We start from the raw sequence: 23,151 nt of genomic DNA on the forward strand, positions 1-23,151 counted from the left end.
AAGGAACACATTTGAGTCAGTTCTAATGAGGCAGATGAACCTAGAGCCTATTATGCAGAATGAAGTAAGTCAGAAAGAGAAAAATATCATATATTAATGCATATATATGGAATGTAGAAAGATGGTACTGATGAATCTATTTACAGAACAGCAATGGAGATGCAAACATAGGGAACAGACTTGGAGACGCAGTGGGCGAAGGAGAGGGTGGGACAAATGGAGACAACAGTGTGAAAACACATACATTTACCATACGTAAAACAGAGAGCCAGTGGGAATTTGCTGCATGACCCAGGGAACTTGAGCTGGGGCTTTGTGACAACCTACAGGGATGGGACAGAGGTTCAAGAGGGAAGGGACGTATGTGTTATCTATGGCTGATTCACGCTGAGGCATGGCAGAAACCAAAGCAATACTGTAAAGCAATTATCCTCCAATTAAAAATAAATAAAATGTTTTACAAATGTAAAAAGAAAGAGGGTTGCTAGTGTTGGTTACTGGTCACTTAAAAGAAAATGTCTGTAGACAATTTCATTCTTCAAGTAGATAGATTCTATTAACACTATATTTTCTTAAATTAGTATTTTTCCATTTTAAATTTTTCCTAAGTTATTTCTAACATATATTTAATCCAGTAATTAAAACTGAAAGTATATGGTAAAAAATTTGAAATACTCAAAATATAAGTGTAGACTTAACAATTAAATAGAATTATTACAACATGAGAAAAATAAATTTCAATTAGAAACAAGTCTCAAATTGATCTCTAATGGAAAGATGATGAAGCCAGTTACTAAGGAAACCAGTTTTCAGTTTCATGCTAACGAAAATGTGGGTAATACACAGGCTTACTTTTACTGCAATGCTATTTGAAATCAGATTGACTAGATTTGCATACTTTAAAACAGATGTCCATATGTTATCATTTGAGTTCAGTTCATTTCAGTTGCTCAGTTGTGTCCGACCCCATGGACTGCAGCACACCAGGCTTCCCTGTCCATCACCAACCCCTGGAGCTTGCTCAAATACATGTCCACAGAGTTGGTGATACCATGCAACCATCTCATCCTCTGTCATCCCCATCTCCTGCCTTCAATCTTTCCCAATGGGTCAGCTCTTCACATCAGGTGGCCAAAGTATTGGAACTTCAGCTTTAGCATCAGTCTTTCCAATGAATATTCAGGACTGATTTCCTTTAGGACGGACTGGTTGGATCTCCTTGCAGTCCAAGGGACTCTCAAGAATCTTCTCCAACACCACATTTCAAAAGCATCAATTTTTGGTGCTCAGCTTTCTTTATGATCCAACTCTCACATCCATATATGACTACTGGAAAAACCACAGCTTTGACTAGATGGACCTTTGTTGGCAAAGTAATGTCTCTGCTTTTTAATATGTTGTCTAGGTTGGTCATAGCTTTTCTTCCAATGAGCAAGCATCTTTTAATTTCACAGCTGCAGTCACCATCTGCAGTGATTTTGGAGCACAAAAAAATAAAGTCAGCCACTGTTTCCATTGTTTCCTCGTCTAATCACCATGGAGTGATGGGACCGGATGCCATGTTCTTTGTTTTTTGAACGCTGAGTTTTAAGCCAACTTTTTCACTCTCCTCTTTCACTTTTATCAAGAGGCTCTTTAGTTCTTCACTTTCTGCCATGAGGGTGGTGTCATCTGCATATCTGAGGTTATTGATATTTCTCCTGGCAATCTTGATTCCAGCTTGTGCTTCATCCAGCTCAGCATTTCACATGATTTACTCTGCATATAAGTTAAATAAGCAAGGTGACAATATTCAGCCTTGACATATTCCTATCCCAATTTGGAACCAGTCTATTGTTCCATGTCTGGTTCTAACTGTTGCTTCTTGACCTGCATACAGATTTCGCAGGACTAATTGAGTAGAGCTGAGAAAGGCAGGCACTGGGACTCTGTGCTGGGTAAAGGAGCACAGAAAAGCAAGTTCACTGATGAGCTCCTGACTGTTTTTCAGTCCAGTGGTTCTCAGTGTGGTCCCTGGACTAGCAGCATCCACACAACCTGAGAACTCATTGGAAATGCAAATTCTCAGGTACTTCCCCAGACCTAATGAATCTGAAGATTGGTAGTAGATAGAAGATTGTTTAACAAGCCTTCTTGGAGATGCTGAAGTCCACTCAAGTGTGGGAACTGATGCTCCAGGCTATGAACCCTTGTCCCTCATCTGACCTAACTATGTCAGTGCAACACTTTTTCTCCAGTGTGTACATCTATATCATTAATAATGAAGATGATGGAATCCAGAAGTTTCAAAATTTTAAAACAGGGGCTGCAAAAGGAGGACAAAGTACAAAAAAGGAGGACAAAGTTGACTGCCACAACTTGGAGCCTATGTCTAAAAGATAATGGTTCCATTATCAACCAAGAAAAAACATTCTCACTGGCTGTAAAGGACTAAAACTCCAAGCTGGGAGTCCTGTTCAAAAAGTGAGAAGCATCATGGAAAGGAGATAGAAGAATTTAAAGAGGAGAAAGAAAAGCAAGCAGACTCATGTGTCCATGCATGTACACAGGTACACACACATATGGGGAACGTCAACGGCAGTGACAGCTACCACCAAGACTGTGTGTAGCTTAGATGCAAGCCTGCTCAGGAGAGATCCAAAACGTCTCCACATGAGGAGGACAGAGTTCTGTAAATTTGAAAGCACTTACAAGCACCCTGAGGCCCTAATAACACGCCAGCTATGAAAACTATAGTTATCAGCAACATTTAGCAAAAGATCAGTCGGTTTCATTTTGATCTCAGGTAATTCCCCCAAAAAGTACATACACTAGAGTACTGTGCACATATTATACAGTCAAACAGAAGGTGGTACAGCAGCCACACAACAAACGTAGGTCCCCCTTCTCCACAGGTGCGTGTCAACTAATCTAAAGCCTAAGGCTAGTTCCTCTCTCAGTTCTCATCAGCCTTTAGTCCTGAGGCTGAAGTGCACATGGCTATACACACTCTTGTCTTCTAGATATATGCTCTTAAAACACAAAACCAACACACTCTCACAAAAGGCTGAAGTTTTAAAAACAGCCTCTAAGAAGTTAAGGAGTGGGGGGAGGGGAGGGAGGCTCAAGAGGGAAGTAATATATGTATAATTTTGGCTGATTTGCATTGCTGTATGGCAGAAACCAACACAACATGGTAAAGCAATTTTCCTTCAATTAAAAAATTAAAAAAAAAAGAAGTCAAAGAAACCCAACAACAGCATATGAAATAAAAGCATCTACTGAATAAAGACACTAAAAAGGCTAGGCACCAATCCAAGCTAGTCACAAACACTGCCACAAGGCATCTGTTAACAAAGGAAACTGATTTTGTGGGGCTTCCTGAATATCTCATTTACCCTACAAAATATGTAGTGGAAAGCACACATTATTAACTGTAAGTTAACAAATTACCATGAAGTATTTTATTATGTGTAATAATTTAGGAATTTAAAAAGTAAAACCATCTGATTCATAACACATATCTCCCTATCTACCCAAACCAAAGCTTTATAGCTCCAATATTTTGACTTCTTCACAAGGGCACGCAGGACAAACGTTACCATGAGACCAGTAATTTCAGAGGCCCCAGCAAGTAGGAAGGAGTTCACAACAATCAGGAAGGAGGCGGAAGAGGAGGACGGTTCAGAGTCTCTTTTAAGCCTTACTCTCCTCTCCAGGCCAACCCCCCTCCATTTCTAAATAACTAAGCAAAACCTAAGGTCCCTAGGACCTGTGTGCCATGGCCCATATTAGAAAGTAGGCAATAATAATAAGGAAGCGAAGAAGTATCTGACTGCATTTAGGAGACTGACACTAGATTTATCTGGTTTCCGTGGATACAAGCAGCAGCTCTGGCTCAGTCACTGTGATCTAAGGTTATCCCAAAGCACCTCTAGGCTGTTTTTATTTTCAAACGGTTCTCAGTCAGAATATTCCTGGAACATAGGCTGCATACCGTGTCAAATGACAAAAGGAAAACTGAGACACATAAAGCAGTGAAACTGTCTTCAATGTTAATAGAACAAGAAATAAGATTGAATGAGAACTCGGGAATTCCCTGGCAGTCCAGTGGTTAGGACTAGGCGCTTTCACTACCATAGATTGAGGGTTCAGTCCCTACAGGGGAACTTAAGATAGCCAAGCCAAACAAAAGAACGGATGGGAGCTGATATCTGGAGTTAAGCTTAGCCTAGATCATATGGATTATAAGAAATGATACTGAAAAGGGCTTGGTGGCTTTATTCCATAGTGAGATAACATCAACTGATTTTTAAAAATGTTTAACTGGAGGATAACTGCTTTACAATGTTGTGTTGGTTTCTGCCACACAATGTGAATTAGCCGAAGTATACATATACCCACTTCCACTTGAGCCTCCCCTGCCCTTCCCATTCCACTCCTCTAGTTTGTCACAACTGATTTTTAAAAACCTACTTCTACAAGTTCTAAAGTTTCCTGCAAATTATCTAGCCAGTGCTGAACTTAAAGTATGATTCAAAGCCAGCATTTCTGTTAGTGACAATTAAGTGTTCATTTCTACCAAATCTGAACTCTTCTTTACATATGACAAAATATTTTGTCCCTTCTAGTGCCAAGAGATGATGTCATGCTACTGAAGAGGCCTAAGGTGTGATTCTGTTTTCTTCTTCCAGTTTCTGATAGGATTTTAACACAGCTCCAAAAATGCTCTACAGTACAAGATGTTTGTAATTTAACTGCTTCCTGTATCTTTTACCAACATAATATTAGTAATTTAACTGCTTCCTGTATCTTTTACCAACATAATATACGTAGCCTTTTGTCTTCAAATAGATGTGGGCCCAGCCCACAAGGAACTTGAGTAATGTAACCTTTCTCTTAGTCCCATCTCAAGAAGCACATATCTCATTCTAAAATGTAAACTCTTCATGCACAACTAATTCAGTACAATTTAAAAACTGGTACCATCAGTTACATTAAAGATTAGAATAATGAATGAGAATAATGATTACTTATCTTTTATTCACTGACTTTGAAAGACTGCACTTCTTTCACTCACTCTGCTGTTTTTTAATATACAAGGAAAACAAAAGGAAAAAATCTGTTATGTGGACCTACGTTTTGGCTGTGACATCCACATATTGTCCTGGGCGAAAGTGAGCAGCATAAAGAGGAGTGCCTTTATGAAAAGAAAACAAAAAATCAATATGAAATTTGTCAGCTCAGAAACAACTTCATTAAACAAACTAGATAGGAAGCTTTCTAGCTATCAGATTTCAAAATGTCAGGATAGTCTCTTCTGCAATTTTAATGATTAGAAACATTAACAATAAAATAGCTCAATAAATGCATTATAATGGACAGTACAGAGGCTGAAGTATGAGGCACATGGTGCTAGGGTGGTCAGCGGCCCACAGCCACTGATGTGCTTGTGCCTTCACAGGCCACCGTAATACTGGGTGAAACAGGCAACTCCTGTGACAATATTGTTCCTGCTGTAAATACATGAGATCTTTGTTTTTTTCTTGTGAATAACAATATATTAAGATATATTTCCCATTTCTAATAAGAAAAATAAAAATAAGAGAATGACTCAAAAAACATAGGATATCAAGGCTTTTCTTTTTTCCCTATTGGAAATAAGTTATCCAAAAACAGGAATCAACATTAATATCACTCAGTAAGACTTCAAGAAAAAAAAACTGGAACCAGGGTAGTAGACAATATAATCAAAAGCTAATTTGTATTTGTTTTAAAACAAGGAGTAAAGTGCTGCAGGGTTTCAGTAGGGTCCTTTAAGTAGGACCCAAAGTGGATTTATATGGGCAGAGAAAAACCTTGAATTAAGAAAAAATAGAGAGATTGAAAATGATCAAATTTCTACAAGGCTGAATCACCTGAATTGATATTTGGCCATTTTTCATCCACAAAAAAACCCCAAAATATAGCTCAAAATACAGTTTGAGCTATAGCAAAAGTTAACACAGACTTCATGTTTATACCAGTTAACTCCATTTACTTTACCTCAAAGATGAAAAATTTGCTCTTAAAAAAATTCCTTCAATTCTAGCTTTTATCAAAGTTGACTCTATCACCCCAATTAACAAGGCCTACTGAAATTGTATTCTACCTCAAGAAGTTCAGTTCAGGTATTAAAATATCAAATCTTAAAACATCCTTCTACAGTCCACTTCTAGAACTCAAGTTCAAGACATTAGGAAGCTTTTCTACAGTTTAAAGACATCAAAATGCCATTAACTATGTGAACCAATATAATCATATTGCCAAATCTGACTTTTTGATATTCCATGGAGTAGGTAAAATACTTTGGAATTTTAAAGTAAGAATCTTTACATTGAGGTGCCATGGTCAGTCACTTTTCTCTTTCTGGCTATATTTTCTTATTCTATCACAGTGAGAATCTATTCCTCACTTAATAAAATACCAGCCTACACACAGCGAACTTCACATTTTAAAAGTTCACTTACTTATTTGGAGAGGCTTTTCCAAATGTGAAACATTTGGAACATTAAAAACAAAAGCGTTCCTCCTTCTTTCATGGAAAACAAAGAGTTCTCTACAGTTCCTTCCACTTAAAAAAGAAAAACACCTGTTTGTCCCTAGTGATTAAATCAGACATGGTTTTATATTTAAAAATAAATGTTTGGGACTTTGCATTGTGAAATCAGCTTTACTGAAAGGGCTGACATTAAACAAATCCCATATTTGGGTATTTTTACCTCCCTCCTCTCCCCAGTCTCAGATTACCTGGTTTAATAACAGCATTATCTGTTACGTTAAACATTTTAACTTTCTGCTTTGGTGGCAGTCCAAGTTCTTGGTAAAATTCCAATATAGATGTAGATTTCTAGAGGAAAAGCAGCACATATAAACAATACATTAAATATGTGGAATTTAATGAATAGAAAACTTAATAAAAAGGTGGAACTTAATGTACAGAAATCTAAATTAAGTTCCTAACAGCCCAGAAAACAAATCAGAGTGTACTCTGCTTCCCTAATGAACAAAGAGTACCCCATTCCCCTTATTTAAGGGAGGTGAGAGTTTCATCCATCACACTCTTCCCTTCTCCTCCCTGCTTTGAGCTGATAATGTTGCTTCTCACTTCACTGAAAAAATAAAACTGAGAGACCTTCCCCAAGCTTTTTTCACCAAGCTGATCAAACTGCCTGCACCAGCCTTATACACTGTCATCCTCCCACCCCTCTCCAGGTGCCAAGAGGCACAGAGGGAGTTCTCAGAGAACACCAGTGCCAGGGCCTCAGCTTGGAGCCTGTAACTTCACTGGTCTAGGGGGCAGCCAGGCAGCAGTGTGTTTTCAGCATTCCATATGTTTCTGATGTGAATCTGGGGCTGGGAACCACAATGACAGATGAACTGTTGATGCTCTCATTAAAGCCAAATCCTCCACTGTGTACTAATTCTTAAGCCCTCTCACCAGTTCAGTGGCTTTACTTTTGAAATCATCCCCACCACCTCTTGAATCAATAATTTCCCCCTTTCCACTGGAAATTTCCTATCAGCATACAAAGAATCACAATAACTCATATTAAAACAAAAGCTTTTCTTCAGCCACAAACACTCCTCCCTTTCTCAAACCCACTTTCACCAGGGGGTTCTAGCCCCTGTGAAACATACTGGTTAAAATCACCAAACACACTGGTGCTGCTGCTAAGTCGCTTCAATCGTGTCCAACTCTGTGCAACCTCATAGATAGCAGCCCACCAGGCTCCATCCCTGGGATTCTCCAGGCAAGAACACTGGAGTGGGTTGCCATTTCCTTCTCCAATGCATGAAAGTGAAAAGTGAAAGTGAAGTCGCTCAGTTGTGCCCGACTCTTAGCGACCCCATGGACTACAGCCTACCAGGCTCCTCTGTCCATGGGATTTTCCCAGCAAGTGCATGAGCAAAAATGGGCACAGGTAGTTACTCTCTCCCTGGAAGGCCTCCACTTGACTTCTAGCTACTACCCTCTGGTTTTTGCACAAGTTAATGACCCACTTCTCCAATATCCATCCCAAATTCTACTCTGAACTACAGATTCTTCTGCCCTACTGCCAAGTCAACACTTCACTTTGATATCATAGAACAGCTCAAGTTCAACATGTCTTAAATTTGAGCTCAGCATGCCTCCATACTCTATGAGGTCTGCTCGCCTCTTCTTCTGAGTCTCAACAGCAGCTCTGTACTTATGTTTAGACCAAAAATCCTGTGGTCACCTACAACTCTCTTTTGCACATCTCATGTCCATCCAACAGCCACTCCTGTAGCCTCTATTTAAACACACAGGCCACATCAGCCACTTTTCACCCCCATCCCAGCCAGTTGTCTATTGTCTGGATTATTTCAGTAGCCTCCTATTAGTTTTTCAGCTTCCATAATCCTGACTGACTCCCTGGTCTATTTTCCATTCACAGGCTGGCACGATCCTTCTAAACTCAAGCTACATCAAACTCCACAAAGGTGGGCATCTTATGCAGAATCAAGTCCTAAGTCCTCACCATGGTTTACAAGGTTCTAACACCACCTACTCTCCCAACTTTCCCTGCCTCAGGGACAATGTGCTTCTTACCAGTCTAAGAACTCACCTAACAACAACCTCAGGTCCTCCACACCTACTGGCCCTCTGCCTAGAAGGCCATTCTGCCAGATTTGTTTTCCCTTTCCCTCTTCAAAGTCTTAAACTGCCTATCCTATTTACAGCTGTGGAAAATGTCGGCCTCACTATTTTAAAAAAGGGCAAGAAGGAAACATTTTCTATGCAATCTTCTCCCCCAGCAGGTTATGGATTTTATATGAATTCTATATGTTATGCAAATTTAACATGTCTGTTCTTTTTAAGTTTGTACCACTTCTATCCACTGTAGACGGGAGATCTACTTTACTTAAATTTAGGAGTATGCTTTTGTTTAGGAAAATTTCAAACATATGCATGAATGCTGACATTCTGAGTCAATAATTATCAAAATTTGGCCCATTTGTTTCTATTTCCGACATACCATACTGTGTAAGTTTAAGGTGTACAGAATAATGATTTGACTTACATACATCACAGAATGATTATAAGTTTAGTGAACATTCATTATCTCATGTTGATAAAAAATTAAAGGAAAACAACTTTTTTCTTTTTGATGAAAACCCTTAGAAGATTAGCTTTCACATGTAATGCATAGTAGTGTTAATTATAATTTATCATATTGTACATTTTAACCCTAGTATTTATTTACCTTATAACTGAAAGCTTGTACCTTTTGACTGACTTCATCCAATTCCCCTTCCCCCTATCATCTGCCTCTGGTAGGCACAAATCTGAAAACTTTTTCTATGAATTTGTTTAAGTATAATTGACCTATAACACTGTTAGTTCCTGGTATAAAACCAAGTGATACAATATTCCTATACATTACATAAGATACAATATGATAAGCCTAGTTACCATCTGTCACATACAAAGATATTACATAATTACTGACTGTCTTCCCCAAACTGTACATTTCATACCCATGACTCATTTATTTTGCAACTGGAAGTCTGTACCTCTTAACCTCCCTCACTTATGTCTCTCCTCATGCCTCTGCCAGATTTTGGTATGATATGCTCCCCCATTTTATTCAGATCTCCACCCAAATATCAACCTACCTTTCCTAATTATTCTACCTAAAATAGATAGCACCATTTTCTGTCTCTTGCAATGCCCTGAGTTCACTTTATTAATCTTCAAAGCACTTCCTTCCATCTGTCATAATATAATATTTTTTGAGTTGTTTATTTTCTGTATAAGAGCTTCTGACTCATACTCAACTGCACCAAAATATTCGCTTCCAGAGAGCAGACACTTTAATGGCACTTTAATGGCTGTTCCATCCCCAGCTCCTGGTAGGTCCTGCTGTCTGCTCTTCCCTTCACTCTCACTTTTTTGTGTGTGCTATTGTGAATATTCTTGAATAGAAGATTTTATGGACAACTTATTTCCTTAACATACTGTCCTAGTATCTTTTTAAATTAATACTCTTGACCTAGATTGCTGTAAGACTTACCCAAAAAGTTGTACCACTTTACATTTCCTGATGTGAAGAGCCTCTTTCGTGAGAATATAATCAACCGTATTTCTCTTCCTGCTGTTCCCTCTCCCTCAGCTTCCTCTCTGATCCTACACAAAGCACTTGCAGGGCCCTGATGAGCCACAGTACTCTATATATGCTTACCTGTGCCTGCCTATCCCAGTCTCTTGGTCCATAATCTCCTCCCACTATATACCACTTTCTGTTAAATACATGCCCAGTCTCAGCTCCAGTGATAAGCTGCTCTTATCTAAAGAACATATATTTGAATATCCAGCAAACTTAAGGTACTTGCTAATTTCAGTTGGAAATATGAACTGTGCCCCTTTATAATTTACTGAGTAGGCTGCCCTTAGGTGACATGAAATTGGGTGGCACTGGCCTGAGGGTAGAGAACTTTAGTTTTGGATCAGTCCACATGCCACCCACTTTCCCCACCTGAGAATCTCCCTGGAGTCCCACAGTGAGACCATGTAACAAATACTGGGAAGTCATGCTCTGGATGTCCACAGAAGACTGTTTTCTACCTCAAAGGCCCCTCAGAGGCTGTCCTTTCTTCCAAGAGTGATAATATACATTCATCCCTGTCACTCTCTATGGTTTCACTTCCCATATGCTGACATCTAAGACTGATATTCAACATCACCAAGGACCCTGCTTTTCATCTTTCACTTCAGTTCAGTTCAGTCGCTCAGTCATGTCCGACTCTTTGCGATCCCATGAATCGCAGCACGCCAGGCCTCCCTGTCCATCACTATCTCCCGGAGTTCACTCAGACTCACGTCCATCAAGTCAGTCATGCCATCTAGCCATCTCATCCTGTCATCCCCTTCTCCTCTTGCCCCCAGTCCCTCCCAGCATCAAAGTCTTTTCCAATGAGTCAACTCTTCGCATGAGGTGGCCAAAGTACTGGAGTTTCAGCTTTAGCATCATTCCTTCCAAAGAAATCCCAGAGTCGATCTCCTTCAGAATGGACTGGTTGGATCTCCTTGCAGTCCAAGGGACTCTCAAGAGTCTTCTCCAACACCACAGTTCAAAAGCATCAATTCTTCGGCGCTCAGCTGTCTTCGCAGTCCAACTCTCACATCCATACATGACCGCAGGAAAAACCACAGCCTTGACTAGACAGACCTTAGTCAGCAAAGTAATGTCTCTGCTTTTGAATATGCTATCTAGATTGGCCATAACTTTTCTTCCAAGGAGTAAGTGTCTTTTAATTTCATGGCTACTTTTCATCTTTAATCATACTCAATTCTTTTAGGAAAGCAAACACAGAAGTTTTCATTTAAAAATATAGTTTCTTTAAAGGGAAATAAAAGGAATCCAGATAGGAAAGGAACAATAAAACTATCACTGTTTGCAGATAACATGATAGTATATATGGAAAAATTTTTTACTTTTAGGAAAAAAGGAATTCAGAAAAGTGGCAGCAAATAAAATTAATATACAGAAATCTGTTATTTTTCTACATATTAACAATGAACAGAGAGAAAAAATTAAGAAAAAAAAATTCCATATGCAATTGTACCCAAAAAACCCCAAAAAGCTAGGAATAAATCTATATTGGACAACTAAAAGACACTGATGAAAGAAACTGAAGATGACACAAAGAAATGGAAAGATACATTGTGCTAATGGACTGAAAGAATACCGTGAAGATAATCATACTACCCCAGGAGTGGTGGTGTGCTGCGCGGAGAGCAGCCAAGAAGCTATCGCCACGTCCAAGGTCAGGAGGGGCAGCTGGGAGGAGACACCCCACATCCAAGGTAAGGTGCAATGGTGGCACTTTGCTGGGGCAGCCATGAAGAGATACCCCACGTCCAAGGGAAGAGAAACCCCAGTAAGACAGTAAGGAATCAGAGGAAAGACAGACTGAAATCACAATCACAAAAACTAGCCAATCTGATCACATGGACCACAGCCTTGTCTAACTCAATGAAACTAAGCCATGCTGTGTAGGGCCACCCAAGATGATGGGTAATGGTGGAGAGTTCTGACAAAATGTGGTCCACTGGAGAAGGGAATGGCAAACCACTTCAGTATTCTTGCCTTGAGAACTCCATGAGCAGTATGAAAAGGCAAAAAGATAGGACACTGAAAGATGAACTCCCCAGGTTGGTAGGTGCCCAATATGCTACTGGAGATCAGTGGAGATGGAACTCCAGAAAGAATGAAGGGATGGAGCCAAAGCAAAAACAACCAGTTGTGGATGTGACTGGTGATAGAAGCAAGGTCCGATGCTGTAAAGAGCACTATTGCATAGGAACCTGGAATGTTAGGTCCATGAATTAAGGCAAATTGGAAGTGGTCAAACAGGAGATGGCAAGAGTGAACGTTGACATTCTAGGAATCAGCGAACTAAGATGGACTGGAATGGGTGAATTTAACTCAGATGACCATTATATCTACTACTATGGGCAGGAATCCCTTAGAAAAAATGGAGTAGCCATCATAGTCAACAAAAGAGTCTGATGTGCAGTACTTGGATGCAATCTCAAAAACGACAGAATTATCACTGTTCATTTCCAAGGCAAATCATTCATTATCATGGTAATCCAAGTCTATGCCCCAACCAGTAATGCTGAAGAAGCTGAAGCTGAATGGTTCTATGAAGATCTAAAAGACCTTTTAGAACTAACACCCTAAAAAGAGTCCTTTTCATTATAGGAGACTGGAATGCAAAAGTAGGAAGTCAAGAAACACCTGAAGTAACAGGCAAATTTGGCCTTAAATACAGAATGAAGCAGGGCAAAGGCTAATAGAGTTTTGCCAAGAAAATGCACTGGTCATAGCAAACACTCTCTTCCAACAACATAAGAGAAGATTCTACACATGGACATCACCAGATGGCCAACACCGAAATCAGATTGATTATATTCTTTGCAGCCAAAGATGGAGAAGCTCTATACAGTCAGCAAAAACAAGATTGGGAGCTAATTGTGGCTCAGATCATAAACCCCTTATTGCCAAATTCAGACTTAAATTGAAGGAAGTGGGGAAAAGCACTAGACCATTCAGGTATGACCTCAATCAAATCCCATATGAGTATACAGCGGAAGTGAGAAATAGATTTAAGGGACTAGATCTGATAGACAGAGTGCGTGATGAATTATGGACGGAGGTTCATGACATTGTACAGGAGACAGGAAGCAAGACCATCTCCAAGAAAAAGAACTGAAAAAAAGCAAAATGGCAGTCTAAGGAGGCCTTACAAATAGCTGTGAAAAGAAGGGAAGCCAAAAGCAAAGGAGAAAAAGAAACATATAAGCAACTAAATGCAGAGTTCCAAAGAATAGCAAGAAGAGATAAGAAAGCCTTCTTTAGCGATCAGTGCAAAGAAATAGAGGAAAACAACAGAATGGGAAAGACTAGAGATCTCTTGAAGAAAATTAGAGATACCAAGGGAACATTTCATGCAAAAATGGGCTCGATAAAGGACAGAAATGGTATGGACCTGACAGAAGCAGAAGATATTAAGAAGAGGTGGCAAGAATTCACAGAAACTGTACAAAAAAGATCTTCACGACCCAGATAATCATGATGGTGTGATCACTCATCTAGAGCCAGATAACCTGGAATGTGAAGTCAAGTGGGCCTTAGAAAACATCACTACAAACAAAGGTAGTGGAGGTGATGGAATTCCAGTTGAGCCATTTCAAATCCTAAAAGATGATGTTGTGAAAGTGCCGCACTCAATATGCCAGCAAATTTGACAACTCAGCATTGGCCACAGGACTGAAAAAGGTCAGTTTTCATTCTAATCCCAAAGAAAGGCAATGCCCAAGAATGCTCAAACTACTGCACAACTGCACTCACCTCACATGCTAGCAAAGTAATGCTCAAAATTCTCCAAGCCAGGCTTCAGGAATAGGTGAACCGTGAACTTCCAGATGTTCAAGCTGGTTTTAGAAAAGGCAGAGGAACCAGAGATCAAATTGCCAACATCTGCTGGATCATGAAAAAGCAAGAGAATTCCAGAAAAACATCTATTTCTGCTTTATTGACTATGCCAAAGCTTTTGACTGGATCACAATAAACTGTGGAAAAATCTGAAAGAGATGGGAACACCAGATAACATGACTCGCCTCTTGAGAAATCTGCATGGAGGTCAGGAAGAAATAGAACTGGACATGGAACAACAGACTGGTTCCAAATAGAAAAAGGAGTACATCAAGACTGTATATTCCCATCATGCTTATCTAACTTATATGCAGAGTACATCATGAGAAACGCTGGTTGGATAAAGCACAAGCTGGAATAAACATTGCTGGGCGAAATATCAATAACGTCAGATATGCAGATGATGCTACCCTTATGGTAGAAAGTGAAGAACTAAAGAGCTTCTTGATGAAAGTGAAAGAGGAGAGCGAAAAAGTTGGCTTAAAGCTCAACATTCAGAAAATGAAGATCATGGCATCTGGTCCCATCATTTCATGGCAAATAGATGGCGAAACAGTGGTTGACTTCGGGCTCCAAAATCACTGCAGATGGTGACTGCAGCCATGAAATTAAAAGACACTTACTCCTTGGAAGGAAAGTTATGATCAACTTAGAGAGCATGTGAAAGTGCAGACATTACTTTGCCAACAAATGTCTGTTTCATCAAGGTTATGGTTTTTCCAGTAGTCATGTATGGATGTGAGTTGGACTGTGAAGAAAGCTGAGCACCAAAGAATTGATGCTTCTAACTGCAGTATTGCAGAAGACTCTTGCGATTCCCTTGGACTGCAAGGAGATCCAACCAGTCCATTCTAAAGGAGATCAGTCCTGGGTGTTCACTGGAAAGACTGTTGTTGAAGCTGAAACTCCAATACTTTGGCCACCTGATGTGAAGAACTGACTCATCTGAAAATCCCCTGATGCTGGGGAAGATTGAGGGTGGGAGGAGAAGGGGATGACAGAGGATGAGATGGTTGGATGGCATCACTGACTCAATGGACATGAGTTTGGGTAAACTCCAGGAGTTGGTGATGGAAAGGAGGCCTGGTGTGCTGCAGTCCATGGGGTCACAAAGAGTCTGACACAACCGAGCGACTGAACTGAAGTGAACCTGATGCAATGGAAATATTCAATGTAATCTCAATCAAAATACCTATGGCTTTGTTCACAGACCCAAGAGAGAAATTCTAAAATTTATATGGAAATACAAAAGACCCAGAATAGACAAAACAATTTTTATAAAGAACAACAAAGCTGGAGGTATCATGCTCCCTGATTTTAAACTCTATACAAAGCTATGGTAAACAAAACAATGAAGTACTGGCAAAAACAGACACATAGATCAACAGAACAGGATAGAGACCCCAGAAATAAACCCATAGTTAAATGGTCAATTGATGCTTTTGAACTGTGGTGTTGGAAAAGACTCTTGAGAGTCCCTTGGACTGCAAGGAGATCCAACCAGTCCATTCTGAAGGAGATCGACCCTGGGATTTCTTTGGAAGGAATGATGCTAAAGCTGAAACTCCAGTACTTTGGCCACCTCATGCGAAGAGTTGACTCATTGGAAAAGACTTTGATGCTGGGAGGGACTGGGGGCAAGAGGAGAAGGGGATGACAGGATGAGATGGCTAGATGGCATGACTGACTTGATGGACGTGAGTCTGAGTGAACTCCGGGAGATAGTGATGGACAGGGAGGCCTGGCGTGCTGCGATTCATGGGATCGCAAAGAGTCGGACACGACTGAGCGACTGAACTGAACTGAATCTATGACAAAAGCAGAAAGAAAATATAAAGCGGAAAAGACAGCCTCTTCAACAAATGGTTTGGGAAAAATGGACAGCTACATGCAAAAGAATCAAACTGGATCACTTCCTCATATCATATCCAAAAATAAACTCAAAATGAATTAAAGACTTAAACGTAAGAGCTGAAACCAGAAAACTACAGAAAAAGCATAGATAGCATGATCTTTAACATAGATCTTAGCAAAGCTATTTTGGATCTGTCTCCTCAGGCAAGGGAAACAAAAGCAAAAATAATACATGGGACTACATCAAACTAAAAAGTTTTTGTACAGTGAAGAAAAATATTAATAAGACAAAAAGACCACCCTCTGAATGGGAGAAGATATTTGTAAAAGATAAATCTGATAAGGGGTCAACATTCAAAATTTCAAAGAATTTATACAACTCAATAGCAAAAGAAACCCAACAACCTGATTTACAAATGAACAGTAGACACGAACAGTCATTTTTTCAAAGACATACAGATGACCAAAAGACACATGAAAAAAGATGTACACATTACTCATCAGTTCAGTTCAGTTCAGTTGCTCAGTCATGTCCGACTCTTCGTGACCCCATGAATCGAAGCACACCAGGCCTTCCTGTCCGTCACTAACTCACAGAGTTTACCCAAATTCATGTCCATCGAGTTGGTGATGCCATCCAGCCATCTCATCCTCTGTCGTCCCCTTCTCCTCCTACCTTCAATCTTTCCCAGCATCAGGGTCTTTTCCAATGAGTCAACTCTTCGCATGAGGTGGCCAAAGTATTGGAGTTTCAGCTTCAGCATCAGTCCTTCCAATGAACACCCAGGACTGATCTCCTTTAGAACGGACTGGTTGGATCTCCTTGCAATCCAAGGGACTCTCAAGAATCTTCTCCAACATCACAGTCCAAAAGTATCAATTCTTCGGTGCTCAGCTTTCTTCACGGTCCAACTCTCATATCCATACACAACCACTGGAAAAACCATAACCTTGACTAGACGGACCTTTGTTGGCAAGTAATGTCTCTGCTTTTTAATATACTGTCTAGGTTGATCATAACTTTCCTTCCACGGAGTAAGCGTCTTTTAATTTCATGGCTGCAGTCACCATCTGCAGTGATTTTGGAGCCCCCCAAAATAAAGTCAGCCACTGTTTCACTGTTTCCCCATCTATTTCCCATGAAGTGATGGGACCAGATGCCATGATCTTAGTTTTCTGAATGTTGAGCTTTAAGCCAACTTTTCCACTCTCCTCTTCAGGGAAATGCAAATAAAACTACAAGAAGATATTGTCTCCCCCTGTCAGAATGGCTAGTATCAAAAAGACAAAAAACAACAAGTTCTGTAGAGGATGTGGAGAAAAGGGAACTGTCACGCACTGTTGACGGGAACATAAACTGGTGCAGCCGCTATGGAAAACAACATGGAGGTTCCCCCAAAATTAAAAATAGAAACACCATATGATTTAAGTTACTCTATTTCTGGGTATTCTTCTAAAGAAAACAAAAACACTCATAGGAAAAGATATATGCACATCTATTTTCACCACAGCATTATTTACAATAGCTAAGATATGAAAGCAACCTAAGTGTCTGTCAACAGATGAATGGATAAGGAAGATGTGTATTTATGTACACATGCACACATGTACACACACACACACACACATATACAAAATGGAATATTACTCAGCCATGAAAAAAAAATCTTGCCACTTGCAACAACATGGATGGGTCTAGAGGATATTATGCAAAGTGAAGAAAGTCAGATGGAGACAGACAAACACCATATGATTTCACTTATATGCAGAATCTAAAAAACAAATGAATGGAAGGTAACAAAACAGAAACAGACTCATAGATACAGAGAACAAACAGGTGGTTGCCAGATGGGAGGGGCTGGGGGGATGAATGAAATAGTGAGGGCAGTTAAGAGGTAAACTTCCAGTTACAAAATAAATGAGTCTTGAGGATGAAATGTATAGCACGGAGAATATAGTCAACAATATTGTAATAAGTTTGAATGGCAGTGGATGGTAACTATACTGATCATGGGAATCATTTTGTAATGATTGAAATACTGAATCACTATGTTGCACATCTGTAACTAACAGTGTTTTAGATCAATTTAACTTCAATAAAACATCTAAAAATGTGGATACTTAAAATTATTTCCCTGATGTATCAGATTCAAATTTATTGAATTTTAGACCAGAATTTCAATTTTATATATGACCTTCACATATTCTACTTGGCAATTTAAAAAACATATTTTATTTATATCAGTTTTTAAGTATTCCAGGAGGCTTATGAGAAAAATCTTGTACATTTTTTAGTAATATAAAATGGAAAAGATAAACATCTTGACTAAATAACTCTAGACTGAGACATAAGGAGGACAAAGGTAATACATACTTCCTGATTATCTTCCAATTTCACTAAAGTTGAATAATTTTTTCTTTTAAATAAAAATATCATAAAACTAATCAGGCATCTGTCCTGAGAAAAACCAAATGTTCAAGCTGAGCTGAAGTCAACAGTAGTGTTACAGAGGGTTTTTTTTTCTAACTTCCAAATAAATGATTTCAAAAGGCAATTTAAAAGACTGACAGCAGTGTCACACTTGGATAATCCCATCTACAAGGTTGCATTTTTTTTTCCCCTCTTCAAAGTTCTCTTCAATTATCCTTCTCACAATGAAAATGCTTCTCTGCTCCAAATATGAATTGATTTAATCAACTTGTAAGGCCACTTAAACTTCCTTATTCAAAAATATTATGTACCACATCAGTTTTTATTTATAATATGGTACACAAACAGCAAAAGCCAAGTAGTCTAATTTCTCAGAGGCATAAATTCTTTACAGATTAAGAAAAATAACATTTCAGCCTTAGTATAAATAAAACTGATTCAATCAACTCATTGTAAAATGCTACATTATTTAATATTCATAGATCTCTCTCTCTCTGACTCTCTAAAATCAACCTACTTGCAGTTTCACTGAGGGTTACAATGTGCAAATGAAAGTTTGAAGTTTGTATACATTGAATTTCAAAAATCTTTCTTTCTGAACCAAAATGCTTTACTTCTAAAGAATTCTAGAACTTCATTTTCATATCCTATTCTGACAAAAGGTCATTCAAAGACAAACTTGTTTCTTAATATTGCAATACATGACCTCTGGACCTAGAAAATTAATATCTTGAAGAATAAATGAGCCTCTGAAGCACTTCCTATACCACAGTAGTGAATAGTTTTAAAAATTCATGTCATTTATGGGGTTAAAATTCACCACAGTATAAGAATCAGCATCCAAATCAGCATCCTGCTGTGCTATACATTCACTGGTGAGAGAAAATTTAAGGTATGAAGACCAGTCTCAAGTACAAAAGTAGAAATAAAAGTACTAACATTTCTCTATTAGTTTAGCTATTAAGATTTTATCAACAAGACTGTCTTCATCATTAAGGAAAATAAATAAATTGAGCTAGCAATTAGGAGGGGAACTTTTGTTTTTTGTTAAAAACTAAAGTATTTGAGAATCAGTGTGAAACTTCTAGAACTGGGAGGGAATTCAGAGACCATCAAGTCCAATTGCTTGTTTTGGTGGGTAAGAAAATGGATGTTCTGAAAGGTGAAGTGAAGGAGCTAATGGCAGTCACAGAAACAGAACTCAGCTCTTCTGATGCCATGCCCACTCATTCTCACAGTCTTGAGGAGGTAATGTTCACAAATCTGCTACAGGAGAATGGATTACCCCAACATGACACCTGATTTACAAATATGCAGGCTACAGAGCCAGAAATTTACAAAATTGGTAATGAAATAAAGATGACAGTGCTAGTCCTAACAAAAACACAGAAATATAATCAATTAGAAAACAGTGGTATCTAGCAAACCAAAGAATTGTTCATATGATTCACAGGAGGTCTGGCAAATGTTTACACTTAAAAATTCAAACATTTGACATTTAAAAAAAAAAGTTTCCAAAAATATCACATGTACTTTTAACTACCTTATCTGAACCCCATAATTATTAGTCAATAAACTGTCAAGAGTAGCAGATATTACTATGAAGTCTTAATGAAAAATAAGCTAAACATACCACCATAATATGCAAAAATAAGTCTTGTAATACTTATGGGACAGGCCTATTAAACCATAGGACTTCAACCATTACCAATTTACTTATCAGTATATCCCATGTGGTGCTAGTGGTAAAGAATCCGCCTGCCAATGCAAGAGACATAAGAGATTCTATCCCTGGGTCTGGGAGATTTCCTGGAGGAGTCATGACAACCCACTCCCAGTATTCTTGCTTGAGAATCCCCATGGACAGAGGATCCTGAGGGGCTGTAGTCCATGGGGTCACAAAGAGTCAAACACGACTGAAGTGACTTAGCACACATACCCCACTACCTATAGGACAGTTCCACCTGCCTTTTCTGTAAACTCTTTACATCTTTCCTCCAAAGCAATTCGTTCCTTGTCTCTGTCCCAGGTCACAGCATCAGCACTGACCTGCTGGGGCCTGTCCCACCAGCTCATCCTCACCTGGTCTTTTATAATGCTTGCCTCTCCCAAGCCCAAAGCAACTGCTCCAGTGCAAAAGACTTTTATCAACTCTCCCAGAGGGCTCACCCCTTAAATGTCCTCCCAGCATGGGGGATTTTCTAATTTTGTTAATCATAACAATATGACTACAGTTCAGTTCAGTCGCTCAGTCATGTCCCACCCTTTGCAACCCCATGGACTGCAGCACACCAGGCCTCCCTGTTCGTCACCAACTCCTACTCAAACTCATGTCCATTGAGTTGGTGATGCCATCCAATCATCTCATCCTCTGTCATCCCCTTCTCCTCCCGCCTTCAATCTTTCCCAGCATGAGGGTCTTTTCAAATGAGTCAGTTCTTCACATCAGGTGGCTAAAGTATTGGAGTTTCAGCTTCAGCATCAGTCCTTCCAATGAATATTCAGGACTGATTTCCTTTAGGATGGACTGGTTGGATCTCCTTGCAGTCCAAGGGACTCTCGACAGTCTTCTCCAATACCACAGTTCAAAAGTATCAATTCTTCAGCACTCAGCTCTCTTTATAGTTCAACTCTCACATCCATACATGACTACTGGGAAAACCATAGCTTTGACTAATCTGACTACTGCCCTGGTTAAAGTAGTGAGTAGTAATGGCTCAGACAGTAAAGAATCTGCCTGCAATGAAAGAAACTCAGGTTCTGTCCCTGAGTTGGGAAGATCCCCTGGAAAAGGGAATTGCCACCCACGCCAGTATTCTTGCCTGAAGAATTACATGGATAGAGGAGCCTGGCAGGCTATAGTCCATGAAATTACAGAGTCAACAAGCTTGAGCAACTAACACTTTCTTTCACTTTCTGGTTAAAGAATTCAGAAAGTCTAAACTCAATCCTGACAGCCCTACCTTTCACACCTTTATCACACTCTCCCACCAGCCCCACCACACATTAAGATCCAGACACACTGCCCTTCTCCCAGGCAGCAATCCTCCTCCACAGGTCTGCTTCTGTAAAGCCCACTCCCCCTGGCATACCTTTAACACCCGCCCTTCTTCTAGTCTCCTCCCTGTGAAACCTCCTAAGATTTCCACAAGCAGAACTGGCCAGTGTGCTTGCTGCATTTATAGTTCCGTATTGAGATGGCTGATTTATTAGTTCACCTTCCCTGTATGTTTCCAAAGGGTGGATATCAAGAGACAATTAAGAAAGTAAGGCTTTTGGAGTCTGACTGTCTACCTCTTATCAGTGGGTGTCCCTGAGGGAGTTACTTATCCTTCTTAGAGTCTGAAAAAGTTCATTGGTTAATAAATGTAAAAGACTTATGCCTATATACTCAGCATGTAACATCTGCTGAAAAGTTAATTATGGGGCTTCCCTGGTAGCTCAGTGGTAAAGAATCCTCCTGCCAATGCAGGAGACAAGGGTTTGATCTCTGATCCAGGAAGATCCCACATGCCAAGGAGCAACTAAACCCATGGGCCACAGCTATTGAGCCTGCAATCCAGAGCCCGGGAGCCACAACTACTAAAGACCGAGCGCCCCAGGGCCCATGCTCTGCAACAAGAGAAACCACTGCAATGAGAAGCCTGCGCACTGCAACTAGAGAAAAGCCTGCACAGCTGCGAAGACTGAGCACAGCCAGAAATAAATAAATGAAGTAATTTTAAAAAAAGAAAGAAAATTAAAACTTTTAAATAAAAAATTAACTATGACAAGGAAATAAAAGGTAAATGATAAACACCTGCTAGTTTTGACAGCTGCATAGCACAGGTTATCTCCTAATTTCCATTCATGTTCACTTCATAAACAATTTATAATAAAAATATTAATCTAGAGACAAGCAATGTTTTAGTAAACGTAAAGACATTTCAGCAGCCATTAGTGAAAATTATCACCATTTCTTAAAAGGTATTCTCTGCTTTTAGTTATCCAAAAAAACTCCAAAATAATAATTGTGCAGATGTTTCCACATTTAAACTATAAACTCAGCATTCTATTTATTTCTGGCTGTGCTCGGTCTTCGCAGCTGTGCAGGCTTTTCTCTAGTTGCAGTGCGCAGGCTTCTCATTGCAGTGGTTTTTCTTGTTGCAGAGCATGGGCCCTGGGGCGCTCGGTCTTTAGTAGTTGTGGCTCCCGGGCTCTGGATTGCAGGCTCAATAGCTGTGGCCCATGGGTTTAGTTGCTCCTTGGCATGTGGGATCTTCCTGGATCAGGGAATTGTTGTTGCTCAGTCACTCAGTCGTGTCTGACTCTTTTGTGATCCCACGGATTGCAGCACACCAAGTTTCCCTGTCTTCACCATCTCGCAAAGCTTGCTCAAACTCATGTCCACTGAATTGGTGATGCCATCCAACCATCATATCCCGTTGTCCCTTTCCCCTCCTGTCTTCAATCTTTCCCAGCACCAGAGTCTTTTCCAATGAGTCAGCTCTTTGCATCAGGTGGCCAAATACTGTTACTTCATCTTTAGTATCGGTCCTTCCAATGAGTACTCAGGGTTGATTTCCCTTAAGATTAGTCTTCCCTGGTGGCTCAGATGGTAAAGCGTCTGCCTGCAATGCGGGAGACCTGGGTTCGATCCCTGGGTTGGGAAGATCTCCTGGAGAAGGAAATGGCAATCCACTCCAGTACTCTTGCCTGGAAAATCCCACGGACGGAGGAGCCTGGGAGGCTACAGTCCATGGGGTCGCAAAGAGTAGGACACGACTGAGCGACTTCACTTCACTTCCCTTCCCTTCCCTTAAGATTGACTGGTTTGATCTTCTTGCTGTCCAAGGGACTTTCAGGAGTCTTCTCCAGACCACAGTTTGAAGGCATCAATTC

General features: G+C 39.8%; 1 protein-coding gene across 1 annotated transcript in view; it reads right to left on the reverse strand.

Annotated features, from left to right (window-relative positions):
* The window catches only part of MRPL3 (mitochondrial ribosomal protein L3), a 56,050-nt gene that overhangs the window by 26,625 nt on the left and 6,274 nt on the right, over nucleotides 1–23,151 (reverse strand). Inside the window, exons 5-6 of the mRNA XM_040232667.1 lie at nucleotides 6,769–6,868; nucleotides 5,119–5,179 (exon numbers count right to left, since the gene is read on the reverse strand). Coding sequence (XP_040088601.1) covers nucleotides 5,119–5,179; nucleotides 6,769–6,868 — 161 coding nt within the window. The remainder of the gene's footprint in view (nucleotides 1–5,118; nucleotides 5,180–6,768; nucleotides 6,869–23,151) is intronic.

The sequence above is a fragment of the Oryx dammah genome, unplaced genomic scaffold (assembly GCF_014754425.2).
Source record: "Oryx dammah isolate SB20612 unplaced genomic scaffold, SCBI_Odam_1.1 HiC_scaffold_2, whole genome shotgun sequence".
NCBI classification, from domain to species: domain Eukaryota; kingdom Metazoa; phylum Chordata; class Mammalia; order Artiodactyla; family Bovidae; genus Oryx; species Oryx dammah.